The sequence below is a fragment of the Puma concolor genome, chromosome A2 (assembly GCF_028749965.1).
Source record: "Puma concolor isolate L17-30 chromosome A2, mPumCon1.1.hap2, whole genome shotgun sequence".
Taxonomy (NCBI): Eukaryota; Metazoa; Chordata; class Mammalia; order Carnivora; family Felidae; genus Puma; species Puma concolor.
The window spans coordinates 159,553,377-159,578,071 of record NC_141668.1 but is presented as its reverse complement, the minus strand read 5'-3'; the positions used below and the strand labels follow the sequence as shown (position 1 = coordinate 159,578,071).

Below are 24,695 nucleotides of genomic sequence, written 5' to 3'. Positions count from 1 at the left end.
TCCATTCTTTCTTATGGCTGAATAACATATGCCACATCTTCTTTATCCATCCATCCATCAATGGACACTTGGCCCCTCCTTCCATAGTTTGGCTATTGTAAATAATGCTACAATAAACATAAGGGTGCATATATCCCTTCAAATTAGTGTTTTTGTACTCTTTGGATAGACACCCAGTAGGATAGTTCTATTTTAAATTTTTTGAGGAATTTCCATACTGTTTTCCACAGTGGCTGCACCAGTTTGCATTCCCATCAATAGTGCACAAGGGTCCCCCTTTCTCCACATCTTTGCCAACATTTATTGTCTCTTGGGTTTTTGATTTTAGCCATTCTGACAGATGGGAGGTGATAGCTTGTTATGGTTTTGATCTGTATTTCCCTGATGATGAGTTATTTTGGAAGAACAAATATTGTTAAAACGTCTATACCACCCAAAGCAATCTATAGATTTAAATGCAATCCCTATCAAAATACCAACAGCACTTTTCACAGAACTAGAATAAAAAATCCTAAAATTTCTATGGAACCACAAAAGACCCTGAATAGCCAAAGCAATCTTGAAAAAAGAAAAACAAAGCTGGAGGTGTCATAATTCTAGACTTCAAGTTATATTACAGAACTACACTAATCAAAACAGTATGGTACTGCATAGATAGATCAATGGAAACAGAATAGAAAGCCCAGAAATTAATCTCTGACAAAGCAGGAAAGAATATGCAATGGGAAAAAGACAGTATCTTCACAGAAGGTGCTGGGGAAACTGAACGGCAACATGCAAAAAAATGAAATTAGACCACTTTCTTACACCATACACAAAAAATAAACTAAATGGATTAAGGACCTAAATATGAGACCTGAAACCATAAAGATCCTAGGAGAGAACACAGGCAGTAATCTCTCCAACACTAGTCGTAGCAACGTCCTTCTAGATAGGCCTCTTGAGGCAAGGGAAACAAAAGCAAAAATAAACTATTGGGACAAGGTCGAAATAAAAGTCCTCTGCATGGCAAAGGAAACAAACTACAAAACTAAAGACAACCTACTAATGGGAGGAAATATTTGCAAATGGCATATCCAATAAAGGGTTAGTATCCAAAATATAAAAAGAACTGATAACAACTCAACACCAAAAACAAAAAAACAAAACAAAAAAAAAAAACAAAAAAAAAACCCAAATAATCTAATTAAAAATAGGCGGAAAACATGAACAGACATTTCCCTAAAGACATCCAGATGGCCAAAGCACATGGAAAGATGCTCAATGTCACTCACCATCAGGGAAATGCAAATGGTTGTGTTTTTCAACCCAGTTGCCAAGTTTTGCAGGAATTAGGCATGTAACACTAAGAGACATCCCGTTCTGAGTTTCTACTTGGAAAACCAGAAGCCGATGCAAAAATGCAGCCCAGTACTCACTTAATAATCCTTGCATTTCTGTTTTCCACTTGGCATTAGCTGCCCTCCCTGCTTACAAAGCCATCATCTTGGCTATGTGCACAGTCATATTCTGCAGCTGAGGAAAGTGGGATTTAGCTCAGCAGCATTCAAAAAACATCAGAAAACACTGGGGCATCCCTAACTGCCCAGCAACGACCAGTTCTCTCCAACGGCACCATCGCGGAGTGGGGGGGGGGGGGGGGGTCTAAACCCCAGGTAAGGTAAGCACTGCTGACAGAAGGAGAACACTGAGGTGAGAAAGAGCTTTTTATAAGTCACAAGGAAAAAGACATCTTCATTTAAAAATGAGCAAAGTCAAAGACAAAGGTGACTCAGAAAGAAAAGATGTGGCAAAGTTGGGGGAAATGTTCAATTTCGTTATTACAAAAGAGAGTGACGCGCCGGCGCCTGCTATCAGCTTGGCGGGGTCAGAGAGAGGTTGCTGGGCAGAGCTAGCAAAGAGGGAACAAGCATCTTGGGCCCTGCCGGTGGGAAGATGGCCAAGTGGCTTTTCTGGAGGGTAGTGCCACCCCACACACTCCTGATAGGCAGGTTTTAACTTGATTCCTACCAAACCCCAGCAAGATTTGCTGGTAGATAAAAAGAAGATTATTCTAAAATGTATGGAGACAGGCAAGGGAACCAAAATAGCTAAACAATTCTGAAAAAGAAAAAGAAAGCGGGAGGAACCAGTCTACCTGATTTCAAGACTCACTATGAGGCTGCAGTAATGGAGGCGGCATGGCAGCGATGGAGGGGTAGACACACAGGGCCAGGGAACAGAGCCCAGAGCCCAGAAAGAGACACAGGTGTGCCCAACCAAGAAAGAGGCACAGGTGTGCCCAACCAAGTCCTGACAAAGGTGCAGAGCCATTTAGGAAAAGGAAAGAGGCCTGTTCCACATACGGTGCGGAAGCAACTAGACATCCAGTGGACATCCAATGGAAGAAAAAGAGCCTTGGGGCACCTGGGTGGCTCAGTTGGTTAAGTGTCCAACTCTTGGTTTCACCTCAGGTCATGATCTCACGGTTTTGTGAGTTCGAGCCCTGTGTCGGGCTCTGTGCTGGCACCACAGAACCTGCTTGGGATTCTCTCTCTCTCTCCCTCTCTCTCTGCCCCTCCCCTACTCGCACTGTCTCTGCCTCTCTCAAAATAAACTTAAAAAACGAAAAGAGAAGGAAAGAAAAAGAAAGGAAAAGAAAAGAAAAGGAGCCTCAACAGAATCTCACACTAGATTTCTACAAAAATTAACTCCAAATGGATCACAGGCTTAAACGGAAAACTGTAACACTTTTGGGCAAAAACACGGGAGAAAATATTCAGGATCAAGGGCTGGGCAAAGAGTTCTTAGACTTGATACCAACAGCCTGACTCATAAAGGAAAAATTGATAAAGTTGGACCTGATCAAAATTAAAAATGGTTGCTCCTGTGAAAGACCCTGGTAAGAGGAGGATAAGCCAAGCCACAGAAATATTTGCAAATCACAGATCTGACAAAGGATTAGTACCCAGCATATATAAAGAGCTCTCAAAATTCAACAGCAAAAAAGCAAACAATCAAATGAGAACACAGGCACGAGACATTTCGCCAAGAAAATGCACAGATGTCAAGTAAGGCCACGAAAAGATGGTCAGCATATGTTGGTCATTAGAGAAAATGCAAATCAGAACCACTTGCAGATGCCACCACACACCTATCAGAATGGCCAAAAGAACAGTGACCCCAGTGAGCACACAGAGAAACTGGACCACTTCCACGTTACTGGCAGGATGGTAAAAAGGTACAGCTACTCTGGAAAACAGTTTAGCAGTTTGTTTTTAATTAATTTATTTATTTTTTACTTTACTTGGCATATGGTGCAGTAATGATTTCAGGAGTAGAATCCAGTGATTCATCCCCTGTGTGACACCGAGTGAGTGCTTACACACAAGTGCCCCTTGCCCATGTAGCCCAACCCCCCACCCACAACCCCTCCAGCGACCCTCCGTTTGTTCTCTATATTTAAGAGTCTCTTATGTTTTGTCCCCCTCCCTGTTTTTTTTTTTTTCAACGTTTATTTATTTTTGGGACAGAGAGAGACAGAGCATGAACGGGGGAGGGGCAGAGAGAGAGGGAGACACAGAATCAGAAACAGGCTCCAGGCTCTGAGCCATCAGCCCAGAGCCTGACGCGGGGCTCGAACTCACGGACTGCGAGATCGTGACCTGGCTGAAGTCGGACGCTTAACCGACTGCGCCACCCAGGCGCCCCTCCCCCTCCCTGTTTTTATATTATTTTTGCTTCTCTTCCCTTCTGTTCATCTGTTTTGTATCTTAAATTCCTCATGAGTGAAGTCATATGATATTTGTCTTTCTCTAATTTTGCTTAGCAAATATCCTCTAGTTCCATCCATGTTGTTGCAAATGGCAAGACTTCATTCTTTTTGGTTGCCGAGTTAATACTCCATTGTATGTATGGAGTGTGTATTCACACACACACACACACACACACACACACACACACACACCACATCTTCTTTACCATTCATCTGTCGATGGACATTTGGAGTTTAGCAGTTTCTTAGAAAGAATTAAACCTGCAACTGTCATGAGACCCAGCAACTGTCCTGGGCATTCATCCAGAGAAATGAAGACTTAGGCTCACATAACACCCTGTACTCAAATGTTCAGTGCAGCTTTATTCATCATCGCCCCAAACTGGAAACACACTAGACAACCTTCAATGAGTTAAGCGAACTGTGACCCCCCCATGAAATACTACCTGCCAATGAAAAATGCCAACAAATGAACTACTGATACACACAACAACCTGGAAAACTCTCTCCAGAGGATTATACTAAGTAAAAAAGGCCAATCTCCAAAGGTTACATGCTACATGATTCCGTTATACAACATTATTAAGATGCTGAAATTATGGAAATGAGCAGATCAGTGGTTACCAGGGGTTAAGGAAGTAAGGGGAGTGGCTAAAAAGGACCAAGAGGAGGGATCCTTGTGCGGGATGGAGCCCATCTCCATCTGACCCCAGCAATGTCAAAGTCTTGGTTGTGATAGTGTACTACAGATTTGCAAAATGTTACCACTGCAGGAAACTGAGTGAAGGATACACAGGGCCACCCTGCACTATTTTTCCAAACTGCATGTAAATCTACAATTATCCCAAAATAAATTTTTAAAAGAGAGTGAGAGAGACAGGAGGCCTCACAACCAAATAACAAGGTCACCTTTTTAGACAATCAGGGAAATCTGAATAGGGACTGAATATCAGTCGGGTAATACTAATGAATAATTAAATGTGTAAGGTGTTGGGGCTCCTGGGTGGCTCGGTCAATTAAGCGTACAACTCTTGATTTTGGCTCAGGTCAAGATCTCATGGTCATGATCACATCGGGCTCCGTGTGCTTGAGATTCTCTCTCCCTCTCTCTCTGCCCCTCTCCCACTCATCCATGCATGCACTCTCTCCCTCTCCCTCAAAATAAGCTTTAAAAATGAATGAATGAATGAATGAATGAATGAATGAATGAATAAATAAACAAATACATAGATAAAATGGTGTTGATAGGGCACCATGGTCATATAAAGACAAATGGTCTTACTGTTAGAGATGCATATTGAAACGTGATTTCTGAGATTTAAAACAAAAACCTCAGAAATAAAAATGTATATGGCAGAGGAGGTCAAGGGACGGTAGACAAGTGCAGAGAGATTTGAAAAAATGACATTTGTTGTAAATGGGTGGTGAGAAATGGGAGTTCATCACAAACTCTTCCCTCTACTTCGAGTGTGTGTAAAATTTTACAGAAAGACCGACATTTGATACGTTTCTGCTTTGGCAAGGATCCTAATGGTACAAGCCGCTTCACGTGTTAAGTATGATGAACAAAGAGCAGCTTTATCACCAGCACTGTCATACTTTTGTCAAAAGGTAAAAACTAGCACTTCTTTAACACACACACACACACACACACACCCTTCCACTACTGCAAGGTCTCCCCTTGGGAGGTCTACCCTGAGGAAGTGATTAACTATGCAGGAGGTGGGGAAAGGCAAGAGGGACCCATCAGTTCACCCTGCTTGAGGGCAAGGACTGCAGGTGACAGCAAAGGTTGAAAACAGGTGAGAAGAATACACCACAAAGCAGTAAAAACAGCAAGGGCAAAGGGGCGCCCGGGGGGCTCCGTCGGTTAAGCGTCCGACTTCGGCTCAGGTCATGATCTCGCGGTTTGTGAGTTCGAGCCCCACGTCGGGCTCTGTGCTGACAGCTCGGAGCCTGGAGCCTGTTTCGGATTCTGTGTCTCCCTCTCTCTCTGCCCCTCCCCTGTTCATGCTGTGTCTCTCTGTCTCAAAAATAAATAAACGTTAAAAAAAAAAAACAAAACAAAAAACAGCAAAGGCAGAACCCTTATGCAAGGGCTATGATCGTCAGGTATTTGCAAAGGGAGGGTCCAAGCCAGCACACACGGTCACGGCCCGGCTACAAGCGCACAGCGATCATATACGCACACGGACCTGAATGTGGCAGGACGGAAGCCACAGGCTAAGAGACGTGGTTGCCCCCTGTGGCTCTGAGTTTGCCAGCGTTCTACATCAGTGCACCCTGCTTCACTGCTTTTGTGAGTAAGACAGAAAAGGGAAGGAGACACATTCAAGGAGAAGAGGGGTCTGAAGCTACGTGATTCTCCCTGGGGACCCTAATGACCGCCATGACGAGAGAAAGACAAGCTGAAGGTGTGTGTACCTGCCATTGGGCACAGGGCACCTCCACCCAGCCCACTGGGAACTCAAGGCCTGCGGTGGGGACGGGAAGCGGGGGGTAAGGGCTGCAGTCCCCAACCACAAGGAGAACCAAAGAGCAAGAGAACCATGCCTGAAAGTTTGGACACAACAGTGAAGCATCAAGGCGACCAACACAGCCAGAGGGAGTCCAGGGCCAGAACTACCCGGAGACTCGAGGCGTAAACGCTTCAGCACTGCTGGGAGCCCACTGCTCTTGCCCCATCTACCAGGAATGGAAGTAAAAGAGAAACCGAGGTCACCCGAGGCAACCTTCCCGCCCTGACATGCCACGCTGTGCAGGAGGCAGGACCTACACTGAGTCCCAAAGGTCTCCACCCACACCTCTTGGCCCCGCACGCCCGGCACCAGGGGAAGCAGACCCACACAGAGGTCAACAGTGCCACCAGACAGATGCGGACTCAAGTCCTACACCACCACTAGTGTGCTGTGCAACCCTGGGGGAGGTGAGCGGCCTCTCTGTGCCTCAGTTCCTTCATCTGGAAAATAAGGATAAGCATTCCCACCACCAGAGACTGACCTGGGGTGAGCTCTCCCCCAGTGCTGGCTGTTTATAGTTCTGTGCTCTCCCTTGTCCTCTCCTTCCACCGTCTCCCATGCGAAAATGTATCCCATCCCCGTAAATGTTCCCTCAGCCCAGTTCTACCTCAAGCTACTGACCGCCCCTTTCCCAGAAGACTTCCTGAAAGAGTGGTCTGCCCTTGGACTTATAAATTCATTCATTCACTCAATCAACAAACCAAAGGTTAAGTTCACACTGTGAGGAGGAATCAAGCATACAAAAGGGTGTGAGACACAGCTTTAGGGCTTAAGATGGGGAGACACGCAGGCAAAGTGAGCCCGTGACTGCAGCACAAGGTGCCATGGGACATGAGGGGATGGAGGGATGCACAGCCGAAGCCTCTGGAGCCTGAGCGAGGGGTCAGCGATGGGCAAGGTGGGCTCTAGGACAGAGGGGGCCGCCAGGGACCTGGGCCCATTCAGCACGGTTTCAGCCAGCCACAAGAGTGGACACAGTGAGGTAACAGGGTGTGTGCCCGCCCTGCTGAAAAGCCCGGAACGTGATCCCCGAGGCGACCTGAGCAGATGTGCACACGAGCCAGTGAACTAAATATGCACTTAGCTACGCAGAGTGGGTGACAGGGGAGCACCCACAGGAAGCAACCAGGGAGAGACTTGGGCAGGCCTCCAGGATGATGAGGCCAAGGAATGCAGCCACTCACGGCACACAAACACAGACAACATGAGCCATTCACCTTCACACGTTTCTCTGGGATGTCCCTATGGGCCATCGAGGTGGAAACCTCTGCCATTTCTACAGAATGCCTCGTGGAGCTCCTAGTCTGGAGGGGAATGTCATTACACGCGACAACACACACCGAGGGCCATTAAGGGCTGGGAGGAAAAGACGGGGACAGCAGGGGCACTCGGCAGCCCAGACACGCACCTGCGAGGGCAGGAAGACCGGCCCTGCCCCAGCTGAGCCTGCCCGAAGGGATGCAAGGCAACAAGCAGGCCAAGGACACCGGCAACACAGTCAGAAGGAGGCACCACTGGCGGGAAAACACCAAGGGAGGAGGGTCCTGAGGGGATCGGGGGACGGGCGTGTGGGGAGCAGCAGGAGGGTTGAGTGCAGCCACAGAGGGCAGGTGGATGGCCCTGGAAAGGGTCAGGCAATGAGAGCCCCCAGGACCTTGCCTGGGCAGCCGAGGTGGAGCAGGGAGCAGATTCGAGCTCATTCTCCCCAAAGTGCTGTTTAAGATGAAAAGTGGCCCCGGCCTCCCCAGAGCCCTCCCTGGATATGGCTCCTCCTAGCATCACAGAGAACAGCCCCCATCCGTTCTGTCCTTCCTTCCTCTGTATGGTGGAGCAGGCCCTGAACAGACTCACAGGGGCGACAGCTCAGCAGTAAGGGCCCCACACAGCAGAGCACCTACCACCTTCCTCGAGAATGCCCACTTCCCACAAGGCTCCCAGCTTTCCCCAGGGGGCCCTGAATCTTCCCGAAATTCCTTTCCTAGATCAGACACCCTGGGCCATCTTCTGAGCCCTGGCCCGATATTTGGCCATCCCCCAAGAGAGCCCACTGCCCGGGACTCAGGGCTCCCCAAGGCGGATGGGGTCAGCGGCTCTCCATGCCCCTCCCCTCCACTCTGCGGATGGCATCATCAGCTTCCTGGCACCACTGCTCTTCTGTGGAGCCTGGGGGTCCTCTAGGCACCAGGCACCGAGTAGGCTCCAGATTCCACAGATTCCACGGAGGAGCGGAGCATCACGGTCTGATCAGGGAACAAACACAGAAGAGAAAACATGCTGGCAGGAGCAGGGAGAGGAATTACACACGGTCGCTCCTCGGCTCGGAAAAGACCCTCTGTGGTTGGCAAAGAGTGTGAGTTGGCAAAGAGGGTTCCAAGCCTCTGCCGAGCTCTCGAGGTGCCCCACAGCCATCTCCTGCCCCCACCCCCCAGCTAGCTGCACTACTCCCCCCCCACACACGCACACACCCACCTGGACGCTCACACACACTCACTCAGAGGCCCTTGCACACAACCACGGGCACATGGCCCTCAATCCCGGCTTTCCTTCCTGCTCTGGCAGAAGCTCTACTACTGTGTGCCTCCCGCTCCTGGTCTCCCCCCAAATCATTCCCTATGCCTGGGGGGAGGGGGGCCGAGCCTGCTGAAGGCCAGTTACCTCCCAGCCCCACAAATGACCCCCTGCTTTAAAAAGCCTCCCAAAGTCCCTCCCAAATGAAATGAGTCCCTCCCTCCCTCCCCCACACTCCCATAAGCCCCGAACTTACAAATGAGACATTTCTTAAACGTCCAATTTTTGTCAAGGCCTCCCTCCTACATTTTCAATTCGGTGGAGCTGGGGGGGGGGGGGAGATGGAGGTCTCACATTTACTCTACCTCTTGCCATTGCTGGCGGGGTAAGCAGGCCTTCCTTAAACGTCTGTTTACAGATCTCGTTTGTTCACAGATGGAGCCTCAGGAGGGAGAGGGTGGGATGGGTGCAGCGAGAGCGATGCTCGGGTAGAGACACAGCTCCACCACTCAGCAGCAGAGCGGGGCCTCAGTTTCCGCTTCCATAAAATGGGAACGATACAGTGCCTGCCCTGAGGATCGCTTTCAGCATCAAGGCAAAGCGCACTCCACAAGTGGGAGGTGCTGCTGTACCCATCAGCGCCCTTGTTACCGCCACCGAGTCAGAGGAGCAGCCTTTCTTTACAGAGAACCGGTGGCGGGTGGGAAGGGAAGTCAGGCAAGGCTGCTAAGCAGGGCGTGTCCCACAAGCATCAAATCCGCAGTCCTTACAGCATGCCACACCAAATGATCTTGGCCAAAAAAATGATAAAATATTTCACCAAACGCTGGCTACGCTGCAGCACACGTCGTACTCATTTTCTCTCTCAACTAGTCGGCTGAGCCCCTCCCAACACCTAGGACACCCCAGTCTTTTACTAGTTCTTAAGTCTTAGTGATGATTTTCTTTTTTAACGTTTATTTATTTTTGAGACAGGGAGAGACAGAGCATGAACGGGGGAGGGTCAGAGAGAGGAAGACACAGAATCTGAAACAGGCTCCAGGCTCTGAGCTGTCAGCACAGAGCCCGACGCGGGGCTCGAACTCACGGACCGCGAGATCATGACCTGAGCCGGAGTCGGCCGCTCAACCGACTGAGCCACCCAGGCGCCCCTTACTGATGATTTTTTTTTTAAAACGTGCAATTTCTAAAAAATACCAGGAATGCTAAAAAAAAAAATAAAAATAATATAAATAAATAAGTAAATAAAACGTGCAATTTCACACACAGAGGGTTAAGTGCGTAGTAGCTGTGAAGCAAAGGGTATTTTCGAGGGGCTCAAAGGCAACAAAAAATTAAATCAAGAGGCCGAATGCCAACGGGACGGACGAGCTTGGCTTGAAAGAAAATGCCGATTCCCTGGTCTGGCGTGTGGGCGACAGGAACAACAGCACTGGCTCGCACCCACTCAGCAGCCATGGGTGTCCGCTCGTCCCTATGGAACCCCCTTCACCATGGAAAGAGCGCCCACGACGGATATGGGGTGCCCTGCGGGCACAGAGACCGTTCTAGTCTTCGTCAAAGAAAACTCCCAACGGGAGAAACATTCTCAATAACACACACCTAGGTCTACCGGGTTCTGGCACCCCCAACCACAAACTGCCGCTTCTAGGGTGTGGGGAATTTTAGAGGGCTAATCCAGTCCCTGAGCCTTCCAGTCCAGGTTTAAGCGTGTCCATGTGAGGGCCTCACCATCAACAGTTCTTTCGGTTCATTCTTTCCGCTTTTAAAAACAGCCTGGGGGGTGCCTGGGGGGCGTCAGTTAAATGTCTGACTTCGGCTCAGGTCGTGATCATGGGTTCATGGGTTCAAGCCTCGCGTCGGATTCTGTGCTAACAGCTCAGAGCCTTGAGCCTGCTTCAGATTCTGTGTGCGTGTCTCTCTCTGCCCCTCCCCTGCTCGTGCTCCATCTCTGTCTCTCAAAAATAAACAAACATTAAAAAAAAAAAAAAAAAAAAAAGTGGTCTGAAAGAAGATCATTTCCTTTTCCCACTGAGTATATAAAACTGAAAACAACCTTTGTGGATCAGAAAAGCCAAGTTTCTATGGATCAACAGGCATGCCTGTCATTGTCACTAGTAAATCAGAGAACCCCCTCCCATACCCTCTCATAGAGGAAGTGAAGAGACACCGGGAGCCCTGCGAACCTGCGGGGACCTGGCCATCAGGATGCTGGTCTCCCAAGGCTTCCCTGACTCCCATCCCCAGGGCAGAAGGTGCCTGCTTCTCCACCCAAGACACAGAAAACATTTCCACTAATCAACTATCATCAAGGGCGGCTACAGACGCTGCTCCTGGTTGCTATTCGGAGCGTGTGACATCCATCAACAGATGGTGATCACCTGCCTGCAGCAGGGTCTCGGGACACAGCAGGGACACAGCTGCTCCTGCCCTCCCAGGAGCCCCCCGGTGTGGTGTCCATGGGAGGGAACACCAGCTTTGGAGCTGCGGTCTGATCCGAGCACCCCACCTCCCTGAGAGGCCTGAAACCAGTCATTTTCCCTCTGTCCTTCTCAGTTTCCTTGTTCAGAAAGAAGCTGCAGGGACAGCAACAATGACACTTCCCTAATGAGGAGTCAGTGGTGAGTGGGCACAAAGTGGGTGTCCAAACACACTCCCTTACTTCTGTGCAATACCTGCACCTCAGATCCCTCCCCGACAACTGGGTTCCCAGAGTCGGGGAAGGGGAGTCTGCCCGGGTCGGACCGGGCGGGGGCGGGGGGGGGGGGGGGGCGGGGGGGGAGGGGCAGTGAGCAGCCAGTCTGAAAGGCTGTACCCTACTGCCTCCAGTCCTGCCGGAACAGAAGAGGGAAAGGAGGAAGGAAGACCCAGGCCCCCTCTTCCTCCTGTCCTTATTTCCAGTCCTGTAGGGCAACTCATTCCACCCATGCAGGCTGCCACCTGACCTCCACGAAGGAGTCCGCCACACGGGGTCCTACTTATCTGTGTGCCTGGGAGCCCGGCTCCAGCTGAGCTATCTAAAGGGTGGGGGCTGTTTTATTCTTCTTGCTCTCATACCAGCACAGGGTGGATGCTCAGAAAGTGCAACCTGACGGTACCCCCAGGAGGCAGGCTGCTTCTCAACTGCACCTAAACGTGGGGTCCCACCAAGCCTGAGGGGCCTGCTGCAGGGTGACCCAGCCACCCACCTGGCACTGCCCAGCAAAGCTGGTCTGGCCCTGCTGGTTGCACACACCACACCTGCCCCTTTCTCCTGCCTCCTCCCCCCACTTAGAAGGCCCCTCTGCCCAAATAACCATCCCACACAGTCCTCCAATCACCAACCCCTCTCCTCTTCCAGAAACAACCTCATGCCAGGTTGCTCTTTTTTTTTTTTTTTTTTTTAACATTTATTTATTTATGAGACACAGAGCATGAGCAGGCAAGGCGCAGAGAGAGAGAGACACGGAATCCAAAGCAGGCTCCAGGCTCTAACGTTTACTTATTTTTGAGAGAAAGAGACAGAGTGTGAGCGCGAGAGGGGCAGAAAGAGAGGGGGAGACACAGAATCCGAAGCAGGCTCCAGGCTCTGAGCTGTCAGCTCGCGCTCAGAGCCCGAGGCGGGGCTCGAACTCACGAACCGTGAGATCATGACCTGAGCGGAAGTTGGACGCTTAACCGACTGAGCAACCCAGGTGCCCTAGGTTGCTCTTTATCACTTCGTGCCCATATCACAACAAGCATCTCTGAGCTAGTGCCCAGCTCTGTGCATTCTCTACGCAAGCGGTCAGATCTAAACATCTCACTTCACTCCTCAAGAACGTGCCACAGCTCCTCACTACCTCACACAGTGTGGACCTGCCCTACCATTCTGCCATTTGTTCAACAGGATTACTGAGCACCTGGGGAACTAGGACAAATTAAAACAGGTCTTTTTGAGCGTAGTCTAGGTGGTGGGGGAGACTGACCATCCATCCAATAATCCCAGCAACAGGAAATTACAAACTGGTATGTGGAAAAGTACAAAGCATCCCCACAGGCAGTAACAGAGAAGCTGGGCCAATCTGTCAGGGAATGCTTTACTTGAGGAAGTGATGTGCCAGCAGAGATATGAAGAGTAGAAGTTAACCCAGAGATAATAGGTGGAAGAAAATCCCAGAAAGGAGCAATAAATAGCATGTGCAAAGGCCCTGAGGCAAGACAGAATGTCGCCTGAACAAGCAACTGGAAAAGAATGCCAAGGGGCCACAGGGCACAGCAAACAGGGAGGAGGGCAGAACTGGGAAGCGTGGGATGCAGGTGAGCAGTGCGCTGGAGGGGCAGAAGCCGGCCTCCAGTCTGCAGAGAGGGACAGCCAGGCTTCCTGGCACCACCCTTCCCTGCTTTCAGCCAGTGTCTACAAAAGGAGAACTGACTTTTTATCAGCCAGTCTGAACGTAATCAGTAAATCAATTCTGCCATTAGGAGTGCTACAGTCCTCCCCCGTCCCCTCCAGTAGGCAGAGCCAGGCGGAAGTGCAAGGAGATGGCTGTTTGTGGTCATCTGTAACCTCTCCCTCCCTCCAGCAGCTTGGGACATTAACGGCTGGCCCTACCACTCGAATGGGCAGAGCATTCTAAGCAGGAGCAGCCCTCTGGGCCACACAGCAGGCAGGTCTCCACTCTACCCCCGCCCCCCTTGTCGGCCACTCTAGGCAAGCAGACACCCTGTCAGTCCCTTTTGTCTCGGGCCAATCTGTAGGCCAGGCACAGACCATGTCCCATTTACCAAGCCACCTTCTCCCTTTAATCCCCAAGTCACCCTAACTAAAAGAGGGATGCAGAGCCCAAAGTTCCCAGCCCCGGCCTCACATTCGGCCCTTTTGAGCCGGGATTCCAATCCCTCGGTTTCTGTTCATTCTGCTCCGCCGCTGTCTGAAAAAGCATCCCTCCCTTCCTTCCCAATGTCCCCACGGCCCAGCCCCGGCGCCCTTCCTCCTCCACGCAGCCGTCTCCAACACACCCAAGTGGAAGCAAGTCGTCCGCCCCTCATCCAGCTCAGACCACCCGTGGCCTCTGCCTCCACCGTGGCCCGGACCACGCCGACCCTCCTCGTGGGCCGGACACGGCGCCCTCATTTCTGCCTCCGCCTTGAGGCACCGAACACCCATGCCAGCAGGGAAACCGACCTGCTGACCCTCTGTAAAGACGAAAAGGCAGCTTTTCCGTTTCCCCCATGACTTTCCAGGGAAAGGAGATCAAAACAACAAAATAAAAATTTAAACACATGATCTTCTCTCCATCAGACTCTACAGCATCTAGCAGATACAGCCCCTAGCACCCAGGGAGCACGGCCGTTGTTTAAAACCAAATGACCTCTCACACTGAATGCTTGGCAGTGAAGAAATAAATAAAAAGAAACTGGAGTGCCGCTCAGAGCCCCAGATCTGTGTCAGATGAGCTGTATCAGCTTGTGGGGTGTGACCTTTCACAAGTGACCTCTGCCTCTGGGCCCCAGTTTACCTCTTCATACAGGGAGGATAAGACGGACCACGGTGACTCGGGAGGGGGAGGTGAGCAATCCAAATGCCTTTTTGCTCAGTCCTTGGTGCCTGTGCAGTGAGGCCTCCCCACCTCACCTGTGGGATTGTAAACTCGGTTTCACAGCCCTCACAGCATGGACCACACGGCCCTGGGACAAACTACATACTAGCTCCTTTCCTGCTGTCTGCCCCCCCCCCACCCCGTCCTTAGAACCTTGGCTCCAGGTGACAGAGCTGTCTTCAGGTTCACTGCTACATCCCACAGGCCAGGAGGTGCCCAGCAAAGAGAAGAAGCCTGATACACATCTGCCCAATGAACAGCGCGATCCACAAACGAGAGGCGCTTTCTGACGGCACACCCATCACCCCGCGAGGTGCTGATACTCCGCTGTCAGGAGGCAGATACTTAGAGGTAGGCCCAGTTTGCACACGGACAAAGTGAGATACGGAAAATACCGCACAACCGAGGGCTCTGAGTGAACATCTGGGGACCATGACACTGAAAACACACACCCCCTGAAGGGACCTCATGGGGTAACGGGGTGGGAGAAGTGTCTTTGAGGAAGAATGTGGAAGAGCTTTCCGAGTGGATGCTGGCTGCTCAGGTGAAGTCTGGGAGGGGAGAACCCGAGGGCACCCCTAGAGTGGCTGACGGGCTGCCTCCTTCGGGGGGGGGGGGGGGCGGCTGTGTTCGTCCATCGGCACATTAACGGCAAGTGGCCTGAGGCATCAGAGAGTGGACGCTCGGCGCTTGGGTACCATCTGATCGAAGACAGTCCACTTCCGGGATCAGCTGATCGGGTTAAGAGCCAGATGTGGGAAGGTTGCTTTAAAGTGCAAAATTGGGGGGCGCCTGGGTGGCGCAGTCGGTTAAGCGTCCGACTTCAGCCAGGTCACGATCTCGCGGTCCGTGAGTTCGAGCCCCGCGTCAGGCTCTGGGCTGATGGCTCAGAGCCTGGAGCCTGTTTCCGATTCTGTGTCTCCCTCTCTCTCTGCCCCTCCCCCGTTCATGCTCTGTCTCTCTCTGTCCCAAAAATAAATAAACGTTGAAAAAAAAAAAAAAAATTAAAGTGCAAAATTGGGGCAGAGGGAGCAAAACTTGTATGTTCTTGTTCGACTGGGAGCTACTCAGTCCACAAAAACCAGGCCAATGCAGGTCAATACGACAAAGAGCCAGCCGGGGAATTCTGGATCTTACGGGGCAGGGCCAATCTTTACTCTAAACCCTGGCTCTGTCCCCACCAATTTATACATCACCATTAGCATTCTAGTAAGACAGGGAGACTGGCAATTATTTTAGAGGAAAAAAAACAAGGGACGAAAGGACAACCAAGTGTCCCAAGCACTTGGCATTCACTGCAGACACGTTCACCGGGTGTTGCTCTGGGCGAGGAGCCCAGCGGGCCGCCTGGAAGAGGGGAAAGAGCGGGGCTCTGCAGGCAGACGGATGTGGGGTCAACCCACCAACTATGGGACTTTGGCAAGTTCCTTAAACCTCTGTGGGTCTCAGTTTGTGAAATGGGAATAAAAATCTTCCAGAACATGGCACCCATTAAAAAGATGATGTGTCTCAAGGGCGTGGGCACAGGAAGTACCTGGCGGAGGAGGACCCCAGTGGCATTGGTGGGAGCACCCCCTTGGGCCCAGGACACTCTCTTCATCAGTGAGCCCAACGCTTCCCGCATGCTTCCTAGGTCGAGGGCCACACAAGGGACCCACAGAAGGTACAGGAGGTACAATGACGTTCTGGTGGGACTGATGGAAGACACCCCCAGGAAGACCTCTGGGAGTGGCCTCCGGTGGGCGTGGGCGGGAGGTGGGGCAGGACTCAGCAGGAGGTCACAGCATGAGGTGGGGGCAACAGAGCCCTGGAGGGTGTGGGGGGAGCGCTGGGAACAGCAAGGGTCTAAATGGAGTGGTGCGAGTGCGGGAGAGCAAGCTGGCAAGGTCAGGCAGAGCAGCACAGGGGCAGCCGAGCTGGACACACTGAGGGGAGGGAGACGGGAGTAGCTGGAAGCTTCTGGAGCAGGGGGTGGTTGTGCGGAATGAACTCGGAGGCAGAGGCTGAGTAGGAAGGGGGGCAGCCGCAGCCTGTGAACTTGTGGATGTGGTAAGGAAGTGGCCAACTCCAGAGGTGGCTGGCAAGGGAGAAACAGGAGGCTGGACTCCAGCAGGGTCTTGGTGGGGGAAGGGCACGCTCTGCAGGGAGACCCTAAGATGGGGGCAGACAGAGAGGACGCGGTGCTGTGAGGCTCAAGGGCAACCAGTGACAGGCCACCAGGGTGAAGGATGGCATGGTGACCAGCCACTTACGAGATCACACGGTACAAAGGGGGGAGGGACACAGGCACACTTCCAGGGTAGGAGAGGCAAAGGGGAGCTTGCTCAGAGGCAGGGAGAAACGGAAATCACTGAGCTGCCAACGGAGGGAGAAATCCACCCTGACTCTTCCTTCACAAGAGCAAGATTCGTATTCAGGGTCATCAGAGACTGTACAGGGAAAGAGGTGTCACAGATACCGGGGACTGTGGAGCAGACCAGGAAAGATGCCTATAGCAAAAGTGCTGGTGACAGAGGGGAAACACACAGCCCCTCTCCCCTCTGCAACCCTGCTAGCAGCTGCTTTACTCACCTTCACGTGGCCATCCATGTTCCAAGTTCCGTGTTCCAAGAATGTTCCAAGTGTGCCCTACACCTCAGTCCAACCAGAGCACAGCCTCGCGCTCCAGGCGGCTCCCTGAATGCCCTCAACCAGAAATTATCCTGGAATCCTATCCACGCATCTCCGCGAATTATCTGTGAACCTGTGTGATCCCTCAGCTAGACTGAAAGCAGCTGGATGGGCTAAGCCTCACACCTTGGCCGACAGGAACACCTAGTGCAGAGCTTCCCACAAGAACAGGTATAAAGAGGGGCGCCTGGGTGGCTCAGTCGGTTAAGCGTCTGACTCTTGATTTCGGCTCAGGTCATGATCTCACGGTTCATGAGTTCCAGCCCCGTGCCGGGCTTTGCATTAACAGCGTGGAGCCTGCTTGGGGTTCTCTCTCTCTCTCTCTCTCTCTCTCTCTCTCTCTCTGCCCCTCCCCAGCTGGTGCTCAATCTCCCTCAAAATAAATAAATAAACTTAACAACAACAAAAAAGAACAGGTGTAGAGAAATGTCAGATAACTACCTGAAGGAAGAAAGCCTGGTCACGCCTTTGTTCAACAAACGTGTAAAGGAACAGGAAAAAGCACAGAAGTCTGTGACCTAAACGTGTCATGGGCTCCTGGCTGTCAGTCTCTTGCAACTCCCACCCCTGTCCCCATCCCACACACAGAGAAGAAAAGCCACCTGGAAATGGCGCTGGCATGTATAAGTCATGGGTGCTTCAAGAGTTTACCTGACACCTCCTGGGGGCTGGTCACAGGATCAAGAGGCCTGTACCTGCTCTCCCTGGGTGCCTGGGTGTAAACCATTGATTGGTGCCGAGGGGTGTGTGGAAAAAACACATTTCTGGTGGGATGGAAGGGGCTCTACTTATGACAAGCGATCAGCAAAGGCCTCTGGGAAGAATGACATCTGAGCTACCACCCGAAGGAGGGAAAGGAGCCAGGAACCAAAAGCACCAAGGGAAGAGACAGGGAAGAGCACTTCTGGAAGAAGGAACAACTAGTGAGACACCCTGAGGACAGAGAAAGCTGGGACTGTGGGTGGAGCAGAAAAGCAGCATGTATGGCTGCAGTGTGGGGACCAGGGAAAGCACGAGGCGGGAGAGGACTGGCAGGCACCAGACCAGCGAGGCTTCCTGAGAAAGAACTGGGAATTTATCCCAAAGGGTGCTAAGCACATGAATCACAGGACCCAAATCATGTTTCCATTCCTTAATTCACAGTGGCCTTCCTCTGAACCTAATTCTGCATCAGTAAAATGAGAATTTCCTTCTCCTTGTTGTGGGGATGAGTGCCAACATGTTAGAAAGCACTTAAACTCCAACGCACTCAACAGACATTAGCCACTGTTGTCATCAAAGTTCAAATCAGGGCTTTCAAAAATTGACAGGAAGTCAAAGGAAGTTTCAAAAAGATTCTTCCCCCCCCCCCCCCAAAAAAATGGGAGCACTTTCTCATTAAGTGAGCCTAAGTGAGTTTCACCCAATGCACATATCCTAAACTATAGCGACTGGCTATTAGTAATAATGCCCCCTATCTGTAGAGCACCTAATTTACATAGCACTTTCATACCTCTTATAAGAATGTATTAATTAATAACCACTGGCCTTTAACACTTTTAATTTCGTGACGGCGTTACAAATTGGTTAGTTCTTGTAAGATTTAGCAGGTATGTCTCTCTCCTTGGAAAAGCTGACCAGTCATGTCAACCTACCTATCAGCTCTCTTAAGGTTCAGCATTCTTACTGCTGTGGTCTACATTCCCGTATGTCCCAATCTGCCAGAGAATTAAATGATGGTAATAATTATGGTTTTGCGGAGTGCTTTGATGTGCCGGGCACTGTTTACTAAGCGTTTTACATGCTTAATCTTCACATCATCCCTATATGTTTTATATTTCCATTTTCCAAATGAGTTCTGAGCACTTCACCCAAGCACACTCAAAGGAAATAAATGACAGAGCCAAGAACTAAACAGCAAGATGACATGACCCCGTGTCTTCACTCTTAATTCCAACTCCGTGCTAGATAGTTCAAAGTGCTTATAACATGGCGCTTGGTACAACACAAGTATTCAGTAAATAAAGGCAGCTGTCGTTAGCAGGACACAGGTAGTTTCTAGTTCCCATAAGAGTGTTACCTCCAGGAGAGCAGCGACCTTGTCTGTCTGGGTGACTGCTGCACTCCCAGCACCTGGCCCAACGCACATTTGACAGACAAATAAATGAATGAACATCCTTCCCAGAAAGCAAAGCTGCCTGCGCAAGGCTCTTTTTTGCACGTTATATGTCGCGCCGCTGTTACTGCCCCTTAGTAAAACCATCAGGCAGATTTGAAGACGCAGAAAGGAGACGTGCGAGCTCCTCTCTCTCAATTCAAGGGTGGCAGAAACAGCTCCCAAGGGAGGGATGAGTCCGGGATCGCACTGCTGGAGGGTCCTGGCCCTGGCAGGGCTCTGCCCTCCACCCCGGCGGGGACACCGTCTTCGCCGGCGCTGGGACCCGGCAGAAAACAAAGACTCGCGGGGCTGTCGCACCAGCAGAAAGGCTCGCTCCCCTCGCCCACCTCCCAGAGTGAGAGCCCAGTGCCACCGTGCATCACCCGGCCTGGGAGCTGCGGCGAAGGCCAGACTCGTAGCCGGGCCCGGGCCCTGAACCATGCAGTTACATGCAGCAGCCCCGCCTGGACGCCGCCCGCAGAGGGTCTCCAGGGCGCGGGAGGCCGCGGGCCGGGCCGGCCTGTCACCTTCAGGACCGCCCGCCCACTCGCCCTCCCTCCGCGCGGGCCCGTCAGCACGAGCCGCCGCCACCCGGGTGGGCCTCCCCGCGCATCGGTCTCCCCGGGGCGCCCGCCTCGCGCCTTACGCCCCGGCGCTGCACCCCCGCCCGCTGGCCCATACCTGCTGGGAGAGCGGGATGAGCGGGGCCGCCATCTTCCCGCGGACTCGGGCTCCGAGCGCCGGGGAGACGGGGGCGGGGCCGCGCGTGCGCACTGGTGCGAGGGGCGGTGCGCGCGCAGCTGAGTCTGGGAAGGGGCGGGACCGAAGTAGGGCTGCGCACGCGCAACCGAAACCGAAGGGGCGGGGGCGGGGCCGCGCACACCTAGCCCAGGCCGGGAGGGGGCGGGGTCGGTTAGGCGCGCGGGTCCCACCATGTGAGCCCAGCCTATTTGCCCCGTTACCCCTCCGTCCACTGCGTAAGTCTGACATGCTGTCATTCTTTCAGGTGCCGTTCCCTTTTCCGTGCGCCTGGCAAATCCTTATGGGAAGGTTGTTACGCACCCCGCGGAGCGTCAGAAACCTCGCCGTGCCCAACTACACTCGCTGTTCCCAGGATAGGGTGTATGTGTAGGGGGTTGGGTGGGTGGGAGGGTGTGTGTCTCTGTGTGTGTGTGTGATGATTTCCCAGCTCCCATTTCTAGCAGGAGGCAAATCACCTTAGCAAGTCACTTAAGTACTTTCTCGGAGCCCCTAGTCCCCCCTTCTGAAAAGTGGGAGTGGTAATACACGTTTGCTGTCGTTCCACCTCCATGTCTCACACTGTGCCTGGCACAGAGCAGGCACCGGACGTTTGCTGGAGAACCGGTACTGGAGGGGGCATTTATTTCTCAGACGTTTTGTCTTCCATTCGCGAGGGACACACACTCCTCTGTGGCCAGATTCACTAACAGGATGAGTAAGGATTCCACTAACAAGATGAGGAAGGAAGCCTGGGCAGCTGACCGCAAGGTCTCTTCAGGGCAGGTGGGCATCCCCTTACCTGCCCTCCTCCTGTGATGGTGGCACAGTGAGTCTGATCAGGCCCTGTTTCTCAGGCAGGCAAGCTAGAAGGCCATGTGATCTCAGGGGTGGGACACAGCTTCCTGTCTCCCTCTTCCATTTGGGAGTCTCACAAGCTCCTGCTGGTCTTATGAGACACCCCTGAGTAAAGAGCAATGATATGAGACCATGTGTCATCTGGTCTCATCTTGAGAGTGTTTTGCTGTCTGCTCTAAGTTTTCAGTCTCATCATGCTCCTACACTTCTCCATCCCCTGTATAAAGATCAATGGGAAGGGGCACCTGGGTGGCTCAGTTGGTTGAGCATCTGACTGATCCTATGATCCCAGGTGGTGGGACCGAGCCCCATGTCAGGCTCTGTGCTGAGCATGGAGCCTACTTAGGACTCTCTCTCCTGGGGTGCCTGGGTGGCTCAGTTGGTTGAGGGTCCAACTTCAGCTCAGGTCATGATCTCACGGCTCGTGAGTTCAAGCCCCACGTTGGGCTCTGTGCTGACAGCTCAGAGCCTGGAGCCTGTTTCAGATTCTGTGTCTCCCTCTCCCTCTGCCCCTCCCCTGCTCTCACTCTGTCTCTCTAAAATGAGTATGTTAAAAAAAAAAAAAAAAGGATTCTCACTCTCTCCCTTTCCCTCTGTCCCATTCCCCCCAAAAAAGCAATGGGAAGCCACAAGAGGGATCTAAACATGATCAGATTTGTGTTCTAGAGTGGTGGCTCTGGATGCAGCAGGCAAAATGTACCGAGCATAGATGGGCGGAAGGGAGTGGATCAGCTGGAAAGCGTAGTGGTGGTCTAGGTGCGGTGATCAAGGCTTTTAGCTGTCTTGAGTGCTTTATTAGTCTGTGTTCCATAAGGAAAAGTCATTTTATTTTTTTAAATATTTTTTAAGTTTATTTATTTATTTTGAGAGAGCAAGAGAGAGAGTGCACCCAGGGGAGGGGCGGAGAGAGGAGGAGAGAGAAAGAATCCCAAGGAGGCTTCATGTTGACAGCGCGGAGCCCAACGCAGGACTTGAACCCACGAACCATGAGATCGTGACAGAAGCCGAAACCGAGAGTCAGACACTTAACTGGTTGAGCCGCCGAGGCACCCCAGGAAAAGTCCTTTTAGGTATTTCCCACAAAGGATGTTTCATACGGGAGAATGGGTACAAAAGTATGCGAAAAACAGAACAGGCATATAAGGTTGCCTATAGTTTAGTAACTGTAGGGAGCTTCAAACGCTTCTAAGACTAAAGGTCAAAAGGGAAAAAGGTGTGGCCCAAAACCCAAAATCACTGGACCCTGAGCAGGAACCCGGATGCCCGCTGTCCCCAGCCACTGCTGCTCCTGCCCATCATTAAAGCCACTGCTTTGTTCTTACCATGCCTGAGGTGCCCGCAGAAGCCTGAAAAAAAAAAAATGGCTTCACCTCTCCACCTGCCTTCCCACTTCTTTCTGACAGAACATGACAGGAAACCAATGGGCACGGGTGTCCGTGAAATGGCATATGCAGGCTTCCAGCCTTGGTGTCAGAGCCTATAAACACAAGGACAACAGAGACTCTCCTGCATCCTCTTGCCTGGACACAGAGGCTTGGTGGTGTGAGTCCCACCCAGCCAGCGGCCTGGGATTCCTTCTTACTCCTGTAACCACCACACTGGGCAGTGATCCCCCCTCCTGGGCCTCTCTCGCTGGACAGAGCTGCACTGTCCAACATGGCGGCCACCCGTCAGGTTGGCTGACTAAATTGAAATTAACTTAATTTAATTAATTAAATAAGATTAAAAATGCATCCCTCCATAGAATGTACAACACCAAGAGTGAATCTTACTGTAAACTATGGATTCTGGGAGATCACGATGTGTCAGGTGCAGCTGTTGTGACAAATGTCCCACTGTGTTGTGGAATATTGATGGCGGTGGAGATGTGTGGGTGTAGCAGTGGAGGTACGTGGGAACTCTTTGTACTTTGTGCTCAGTTTTGCCGTGAACCCAAAATTACTCTAAAACCAATGTTTATTCATTTGTTTTAAAATTCATTCCTCAGTCTCACCAGTCACATTTCAAGGGCTCAGGTGTGGCCAGTGGCCACTGTATTGGCCAGTGCAAATGGGCAACATCTTACAGAAAGTTCTCCAAAAGATGAGCTCTGCGGGGTCTGACCTGGTCTGGCCCATCTTCATACAACTGCTTGCAGCGTATTCTCTCAAAGCCTGGCTCTGCTTCTTTCCTCGGTAACTTCTTACCCGTTCAGAGATTAAAGAGGTAGACAGTTGAATCCCATCCCTGCACTTCCAGCGAGTGTCTTTCGTTTCTGAGAGTGATAACCAACCCCAATAAACTGTCAGCCGTCAGCCCAAAAGTCCACATCTGAAGGTCCGCCAACTTCAACCCAAGTGAGAACGAAACTTGCCAGAATTTCACTTCCTCGGCAGACTTTTCACATTAATCACCCGGCAATATGCCACATATAATTTCTAATGTATGCAGCTTATTTGTAATATCACCGGATTCCAAATTCCTCATGTCCTAAATTTTATCACTTCCAACACAAATTTCTGTGTGAAAAACGGGTGTCTTCAAATCAGAAGACTGCTTATGTAGGACTTTAAAAAAGCAAGTTATTTGGGGCACCTGGCTGGCTCAGTTAGTAGAGCATTTGGCTCTTGACCTTGGAGTTGTGAGTTCAAGCCCCATATTGGGTGTGGAGTCTACTTAAAATTTTTTTTTTAATTTTTTAATTAAAATATTAAAGGTGCACCTGGGTTGCTCAGCTGGTTAAGTGTCTGACTTCAGATTAGGTCATGATCTCCCAGTTTGTGAGTTCGAGCCCCGCGTTGGGCTCTCTGCTGAGCGCTCGGAGCCTGGAGCCTGTTTGGGATTCTGTGTCTCCCTCTCTCTCTGCCCCTCCTCTGCTCGCACTCTGTCTCTGTCTCTGTCTCTCTCTCAAAAATAAACATCAAAAAATGTTTTAAAAAGAGAAAATATTAAAAAGCAAATTATTTGATTAAAGGGAAAAAATTGAACTGAGAAGTAATTATTATTTTCACTCGAGAAAATGAATTTCATTCCTCTGTCCTACAGAGAATAAAAGGCCACAGCAGTGGGTCACAGAGTGACGGAAAAGAAGCAGGAGCATCTTTACAGCACATCAGAAGTGTGTGCACAAGACCTGGGTTCTCCAGAATAGCCTGCAAAATGCTTCCACGCTAATGATGGTGTATCAAGATTTCATATTGGGGGCGGGGGGGGGGGGCGGTGACGGACGCCTGGGTGGCTCAGTGGGTTGGGCATCTCACTTCAGCTCAGGTCATGATCTCACGGTTCATGAGTTCAAGCCCCGTGTCGGGGGCTCGAACTCTGTGCTGACAGCTCAGAGCCTGGAGCCTGTTTCAGATTCTGTGTCTGCCCCTCCCCCACTCGCACTCTCTGTCTCTCTCTCTCAAAAATAAATTTAAAAAAAGATTTTGTATTGGAAAAGGTTAGCATATGCTATTGGTAATTTACAGCCTGAAGAAAAAAAGGGCATCAGTTCTCCTTTTTCAAAATCAGTTTTACCAACTTTTTTTTTTTTAATGTTTATTATTTTCGAGAGAGAGAGAGACAGAGAGGAAACAGGAGGGGCAGAGAGAGGGAGACACAGAATCTGAAGCAGGCTACAGGCTCCGAGCTGTCAGCACAGAGCTCGATGTGGAGCTGTCAGCACAGAGCTCGATGTGGTGCTTAAACTCACACACCGCGAGATCATGACCTGAGCTGTAGTCGGCCACCCAACTGACTGAGCCACCCGGGTGCCCCTACCAACTTCTATTTATAAAACATTTTGGGGGCTAAGAGAAGAGCATCATGATTTGGGCCAGACTGTCACTGGCCTGTAGCTTCTAGCACTCAGATTTGTGGAGAAAAATCTCTGTGCGCAGCAGGGAGGGAGCCCCAGGGAAAACCAGGCCGACCCCACTGAGAAGCATAGGAACATTTTCAAAGAAAATTGGACAGATTACCACATATGC

The 24,695-nt window shown here is 51.2% G+C and overlaps 1 protein-coding gene across 12 annotated transcripts in view; it reads right to left on the bottom strand.

The window, feature by feature from the left end:
• The window catches only part of EPS15L1 (epidermal growth factor receptor pathway substrate 15 like 1), a 99,391-nt gene extending 79,477 nt beyond the window's left edge, over nt 1-19,914 (bottom strand). For 11 of the 12 annotated variants that reach the window (XM_086698745.1, XM_086698747.1, XM_086698754.1 and 8 more), the window contains exon 1: nt 19,831-19,914. In XM_086698745.1, the coding sequence (XP_086554871.1) occupies nt 19,831-19,863 (33 nt within the window). In that variant the 5' untranslated portion in view covers nt 19,864-19,914. The remainder of the gene's footprint in view (nt 1-19,830) is intronic. The other variant, XM_086698746.1, reaches the window with a different exon arrangement.
• Between the last annotated feature and the right edge of the window lie 4,781 nt (nt 19,915-24,695).